This window comes from Plectropomus leopardus, chromosome 19 (genome assembly GCF_008729295.1).
Source record: "Plectropomus leopardus isolate mb chromosome 19, YSFRI_Pleo_2.0, whole genome shotgun sequence".
In the NCBI taxonomy this organism is placed as follows: domain Eukaryota; kingdom Metazoa; phylum Chordata; class Actinopteri; order Perciformes; family Serranidae; genus Plectropomus; species Plectropomus leopardus.
In genome coordinates, this window is record NC_056481.1 from 17,345,152 (window position 1) to 17,352,676 (window position 7,525).

The 7,525-nt window shown below is 39.3% G+C and overlaps 1 protein-coding gene across 1 annotated transcript; it reads right to left on the reverse strand.

The window, feature by feature from the left end:
- Positions 1-4,573: 4,573 nt before the first annotated feature.
- On the reverse strand, positions 4,574-7,490 carry zgc:112496 (uncharacterized protein LOC541336 homolog). The gene is made up of 5 exons (XM_042507579.1): positions 7,249-7,490; positions 6,299-6,392; positions 5,952-6,111; positions 5,543-5,695; positions 4,574-4,843 (listed from the first exon to the last, which is right to left on the reverse strand). The coding sequence occupies exons 1-5, from the start codon at positions 7,368-7,370 to the stop codon at positions 4,668-4,670; spliced, it is 705 nt and encodes a 234-aa protein (XP_042363513.1). The 5' UTR covers positions 7,371-7,490; the 3' UTR covers positions 4,574-4,667.
- Positions 7,491-7,525: the final 35 nt, after the last annotated feature.

Genomic DNA, 7,525 nt, shown 5'->3' on the forward strand with positions numbered 1-7,525 from the left:
TGGTGGGTTAGGTGGGTATGGGGGCTATTGCTGGATATCAGATGTTGCTGCCATTCAAAACGTTGCTGAAGGACCGGCTCCGTAAGCCGCTCCTGCTCCTGTTCCTGTTCTCTCTGCCGGGCGAGCATGAGCTAACACAGCAGAAATAACATTTGACACAAGCTTTTAAATGGTGCCAGCAATCACACACTGATATGACAGTTATCCGTTTTGAATAGTTGAATTTGCAGTGAAGTGGCAGTAATTGGATGAAATTGCTAGGTTGCACAGAATTCACAAGAACTGGGGCTCTAAGCTGGTGCAGCGGGCATCCCACGTACAAAGGCTATGTCCTTGCCGCAGAGGCCACAGATTCGAGTCTGACCTCAGCCCTTTGCTGCATGTCATCCCCTCTCTCTCTGTCTCTCTTTCTCTCTCTCTCTCTTTCTCTCTCTCCTTTTCATGTCATATCTGTCCTGTCAAGTAAAGGCAAAAAAGCCACAAAAATATTCTAAAATTTAAAAAAAAAGATTCATTTGCTGAATTATTGTTATTTTGTACTATCACAACATCCTGGAGGGGCTGGATTTTTGTGTGAAAAAGCACATTGGATCTCAAAACTTTTTGCAGCATTTTGCTACGATTTCTGGACTAAACGACACGTATCCTTGAAACGGTGTGCAACGGGCCTTTAGGTATATTTTCTCCTGTTTGTTGGGTGTGTCAGATGTGTTACAAAATCAGCAGCGATGTGTATATAAATACATGTCCTGTATGTCTTGTACTTAAATGCTTTGTTTACATTTTACACTTGCTTTGGCACAGGGTGTTCAGCTCACCACTGTTTCTGTTTAAATAAACATTTTGCTATGTTTTGGGGGGCTGAATGTAGCCCAGGTCTGTTGGTTTTGCAGAGGAAGAGACCTCTGTGGATAATTTGGCTCCTGGAATAAACTTCCTGAACAATGAACACTGAAGAAATTCTAACTGGGAGAAGTTTCAGCTGGTGGCAATCTGCAATCCTCACCGCTAGATGCCACTTAATCCCCCTAAATGTTACACACTGGACCTATTAGTATCTTGTAAAGACTTGTTGACAATAGCATCACAAACAGAGAAGAAAAGCAGTGAATGTTTCTTAAATAACGAGGTGGAAGGGCAACGTTTTCAGGAGTAGTTTATTTACTTCTCTGTAAGCCAAATCTGAACCTGAGCCAAGCACAGCACCAACACACCTTCAAAAAAAAGAAAAAAGAGTCACCTCCTGTCTGACAAAAGCCGTCTCCAGCTCTCAGACAGCATCTTAAAGGAGACGTGATCGAGACTTGACTCGCATCCTCTGGCTTGACAGCATGTGACGGCTTTTTGGTTTGTGAGGGATGGCAGGACAGCAGAAACAGCAGAATCAACAGTGTTGGCACTCTTCATAAAGCAGCGTACGTGCTCTCCAATCCCGTCGTGCTCGTGTCACAACACCTCCAGTGTCAGGATGATGCATGGCTGTTACGGGGATACACCAGAGAGCTCAAAGCTAGACCGTAAACAGGATATCTTCCTTTAATAAGTGGATCTGACAGGCTGCATGATGTTAATTTAATTGCTGTCTTTTGAGTGACACATTTGTTTTCAGCAGTGTGAGGAAGGCACAGTGAGGGATGGCATGAGCTGAATAGGAACCGACTATCAGTAACATGTGATCCATCATCTTTGGGTAATCCACGGTCCCCCTCCCCCCGTTTGATTGGTTTCAGTCACGACTGCGGTGCAAGATGATGTTAAAAGGTCAGTGCCAACTTGTCTGAGCCTCATTCACACCTTCTTGATGTGACTGTACACAAAATACTGTTTATTTCTGCACTCGTCTGATTCAAATATGCAGCATACTTGACATTTCTCTGCTGTTTCTTATTTCTTCTTCCTGTATTTTCTCATTTTTGGGCATTTTTTTGCACTTATTACTGACATGTTGGCATGTGCCATATTCTCTACTGCCATTAACATTCTTTGATGCTTTTTTATCTCCCTATGCCAATCCATTGTGCTGTTATGCCCAATGCCTTGTTATCATATATGCGCCCAAGACTAAGCACAGGGCAGAAAGGCTGCTTTACTGTCAGCTGTTACTCAACATGATCATGCACAGAATCCATAGGAGAGAGAAGCCGCAGTGCAAACAACTGAAGCTGTTATTATATCCAGTAGCTGCTCCGAACTGCTGCTCGCCAACAAGCCAGCCAGGTTGCCTTTTCTTAGTGTTTATTGCTACTTTGATATATATGGGTAACTCTCACTGCAGGACTGTGCAGGTAAAGCAGGCTACTGTAGCTCCAGAGATTGAATTACAACAGCAGTACATACGCTCTCAGTGTAAATGTATGTATGTAAACGTGTGAAGGTGTTGAAACCTGAAATGCTGGTTTACAGACATTTGGCTTTAGTTCTCTGATTATCCTGTAAGTGATAAAAATGTGCAACACAGTCAGAATTTATATTAAAGGTGCAGTTTGTAGGATTCATTTGTCAGAAATTGAATAGAATGTTTACTACTTCAACAGCGTGGCAGTTTCATCATGGCAAAATGTGGTCCTGGTGGCACCGATTGTAGTGGAAACTACCACAGAAGCTGTTTTGATTACTTTGTCAGGTGTTCATTGATCTGTGTAAACTGATTCTGCATATGGGGCGAGATTATGGTTTTGGAAGTGTTCTGGTTACGTTTGAAATGCAGTTTAACAGTCCATGTAAAGAAGCAGAACGCATCAGTTGAAATGCAGTATTGAACTAAGTGGGGACCTCTGAGCTTGAAAAATGAACACAGTGCAGAGGCCAAAAACTGCACTTAATCAAATGACCACTTGAGGCTGGCTAAAAAAGTAGAGTAAATCTTCGTAGATCCCCATTTTAAAATGTTCAACTTTACAGAAGAAATAAACATGTTCACAGCCTGGTACAAAAAACGGTTTTGGTCTCTAGAGCTAATTTCAACAGTCATTACGATTGTATGGAGGTAAAAAAGGCAGAACGTTCGGCATATTTAATGGTGGGGCTGCTTGAGTGACAGGCGGTCTACAAGGTGTTGCTACTGTTTGCTGCAGTCTGTGATTCAGATCCACCCTGTGCTCCTCCACAACGCCACCCTTTCATGCAAATATGTTCACTTTTTTTTTGGTGCCAAAAGTGAATATATTTAAATATATTCACTTTTGGCACCAAAAAAACAAGATGGGGACAGCCCAAGTGCCAAACTCGAGGCTTTAAAACGACAGTCGGTAACCCAATGGGTGACGTCACTAAATCCTATATACTGCACCTTTAATTAGCTGGTAAAATAGAACAACATAAACTGGATGGGACAGTGCAGACTGAACATGCATTTCTAAATCCCAGTGCCACAATACTGTGGATAGCTAAATAGCTATCAGTTATGCTAAAAGTGCAGAGTCTACAGTATTGAACTTTAAAAATCAGTGATCAATGGGTTTTTTTTGTCTGCCATAGCTAGAAACAAGCATAATAAGAGTTTGTCTGTAACAGCATTTAGGGTTTCTTTCTGGAGACAAGAGTATATTTTCCGGTTTGTAACAGAGAACATCGTTTAAGTCTTGGTTTCCCGCTTTCTAGGTACAAATTCTTTTCATGTTCACAAAAACTGCCTGAGCCATTGGAGGTCATGCAAATATCAGCAGATGGTTTCTTAAAATGAGTCGTCTCCCTCTGAAGGTTTAGAATTTAAAAAAAAAAAGTCATATTTGTGCTGCTGTGGTAGTTTTCATGAGCTGCTTACTTGTATCGATAAAAAAAAAATGGTGCCAAGCTTACAAGGTTCAATCTCTGAAATCAGACAAGAGGTTGAACCAACACAGCGTTTACAAAAAGAAAAAGCAGAAGAAGCTATTTTTCTCTTGGTCATGAGGAAACTAAAGGAAAAACTAAATTTACATATGGATAATTTATATCAAAGTCCTCATTAATTATTTCACAATCTATTGTACTTTTTAAATGTTCTGAACGGAACCATTTTATATTGTATATATATGAATATATTTTGTTTTATTTTGTACTGTTCATTGTACTTTGCTTTAATTTAGAAACAATATAAATAAAGAATAATACTGTGGCAACACCCTATTGCTTTTTTAGTGTATTTAAGCACAAAGTTGTTATCAGTGAGCTGCAACAATTAATGGATTAGTGATATTTTATGTGTTTTTGAGTAGAAATCACAAAAAATGACTGGTTTTAGGTTCTCAAATGTATTTATTTTATTGTATTTTTAGTTCTTTATCATAGTGAACTGATTATTTTTGGAGTGTTAATCGATTAAATAATCGGTAGATTCTCTGATAACTTAACAACCCTGATTATCATCATTCTGGAGTCCAGGTGAAGACAGATTTTGAGACTTTTAGCTTGCAGGTGTACGACTCAGTTACATGTTATCAAATTTCTTTATTGTTGCAGCAAAAAACTATCATTAGGTCACATTTGCTCACATTAAAGCATAACTAATCTTGGAAATGTGATTGGGGCTTTTATATAACGTTTTTAAACCTTAACACATAAGTACTAAAAAAACAGAACATGCTCAGTATACTCTCTGATAAAAAGGCTTTATTATATTGGAAAAATACAAAAAAAACACCACATATTAAAGCATATTTAATGTCAAAAATACTGTGCAATATTTTCTATCTTGTTTTGAGCTTCTTCGTTGGTCTCTGGTCAGCGTCGGAGCACTTTTCCGCCACACTGCCGGCCTTCACATCAACGTCCTTTAGAAGTGGGAGCTGCTGCTGTTTGGCTGTGGTAAACGCCCACAAACACAGCTCCAGTCTGTGGGGCGTCCAGTCCTGCTGGGGATCCACTGAGGACGAGAGGGGAGGCCGGGCATCAGAATCAAAGTAAAGTTCATGAGGCTTTTTTGTTAAAACACTGATCAAAAGAAAAAAACCTTTTAATATCAAAGTGATGTAAAATAATTAAAAGTAGAAAATGCAAAATACATCAAAGGGTCTTTTTCAATTAAAAAGAGTAAAAAAAAAAAAAAGGCTGCATTAAGCTCCCTTTGATTCAGTGTTGTGGAACAATAACATGAAATCTTTCACTTTTTATACACTTTTTAAAGGTATAATTAAAATGTATTAAACAGGAGATTAAAAGTAAGTAAGTTTTTTTGCTTTCCTTTTCCTTTCTTTCTTTTGTTCTTATTTTCAGGTAATTTTCTTGTACTTCTTGCTAAGTTCTTGCAAATTTGGGGGTCACTTCTTTCATTGCTCATTGCCCTCCCATGTTTTTGAAAGAAATCAAGCAGATTTGCTCAGGTTTCAAAGGGTTAAAGAGATAAACAGAAACATGATTTGATTTAAAAGAATGATGCTGTTTTCCTTGAGTTTGTCTCAGACATGAGGCGCACCAAAACTGAGTGCTGCTTCTCCATGTTTTGTTTCGATCCTGGAGACATTAAGCATGTTCTTGACAAACTAATAGTATTTTCTTTAGTAGTCGTATCATATTTTGTGTACAGATGCACCCACCAGCCTTGTATCCTTTATCATTAGCTCACCTTTGTTTAGTTTTTCAGTGCACTCGACCATCTTGCCCAGGTAGAGAGTGTAGTGTTTGGCTGTGTACTGGATGGGCTTCAGTCCCGGTACACTCTCCATGGCTTCGTCTGACATGAATGCAGCCTGTTCTGGAGCTCCTGCCGCCAACACAGCTGGAACCAAATGGACAGTCAGCCCCAAGCCAAGCTGAGTGCAGCCATGAGGTGAATACAAACTATTTAAACAGAGAGCAGGGAGTCCCCGCCGCTCAATCCTACAGTGTATACTTACTGAGAAGGCTTTCACTTTGTGTTTTTAACAGCATCACACAGACATTTCATCAATATGAATACTTAAGCTTTTATCTGTTTGCTTGAAAGCAGGTTCAATACAGCGTCTTCAGAGACAGAGTGGAGACGATGTGCTGACCTGAAGCGGTGGCCGGGCCGACTCCTTTCAGGGAGCTGAGCTCTGCGATCGCTGCTTGCACATCAGGCAGGAGGCTGAAGGCCTTTCTGGAACATTTCTCAACGGTGTCCTCACTGTTGGACGCCACCAGCTGCTGCAGCCTCGGCCTGAACTTCCCTCTCTGCAGAAAAGCACACGGGGCCACTCAAGGACACAGCTGAGCGCTGTTAGCCTGTTATTGGCTCTTCATAACTATACTAAATGTTTAAAGGAGTATTTACTGACTGAGACAAATCTTTTGTTATGGGATTATTATGATTCTATTATTTTTCGATTATTCGATTATTATGAGTCTAGATGCTACTTACAGTGAGCTTCCACTCCATCAGCTTCACCAGCTCTGACTGAGTGACAAATTTGTCAGGTCGACTTGAAATGAGGGTAGGCAGCTCCTCTTGGTACCTGACCACAGATGCACAAAGGTTAACATCAGTTACCTTTACTTTTATACTCAAAGTGAAGGTCGACTAAGGTCATGCAACGCATTTCATATACAGGACTAACTATAGATATACTTTGTTATATTTTCAGTCATAAAAAAAGCTTTTAGCCTATTTTAAAAGCACAGCAAAATTAAGGATGGGACAAGGATGAGGATGTTTTTATTTGTTTGTTTTGGTTTGACACTCCATATCTTAATTAATTCACTCATTTATATTAAGGGTGTTTACGTGTGTGTGAAGTGCTGATTGTCAGGACAGTATCTTATCTTGGCCTTGATCAGCACGTGGAGTTTTCTCAGTTGCAGTGGAAACAAATTAAGGTTAAACCTTTGAAACCTGAGCAAATAGTTTTTTTTCTTTTGAAAACATGATGGGAAGACAGTGAGAAATTTAGTAAAAATTAGCAAGACAGAAGTAAAACATTTGCAGAAATATTACCTGAAAATGACCAAAAACATAAAGTTAAAAAGAAAAGGACAACGAAAATTAAAATATATTTATAAATATAGTTTTCTGAGCATTTTCCCCTATTTGACAAAATAATTTAATTCTCTAAAAATAAATTAACAATTTGTAAATCATTTTCTTGTCTCCATGTGTTACACATTGCCCGCCTCCCCATGTTTTTTAAATAAATTTAACCAAACTTTTAATCAAAAGGTCAAGAATGACAGTGCTACTTAGATCAAGACGTGAGTGGCTCAAAGAAAAATCAGTAATATAACATAATGAAAGCCAGCACAATGAGCTGATTTACTGCACAGTGTGAAATGCAGTCTCATGAGTGATTTTGCTATAAGAAAAAAATGATTTACCACTGTTCAAGGTTCAGCAGTTTTCCGGGTTTCTTGCCTTTGGATCTGGCTTCCACTACATCCCAGTATTTCCCGTACACACCCCTCCATGTGGCTGGATCCTCACAGGCAAACAGAGACATGGCAGCAGAGAGCTCTCACCAGCACCTGTAAACAAACAAACCTCTGCTCTCCATAAAATAAAGCAGAAATCTGTTAAGTAAACTCCTAAATGAAAGTGTGACGACGCTTCCGTTATTTTATACGGAATTCCCGCGAGAAGAGAATGCAAAAAAAA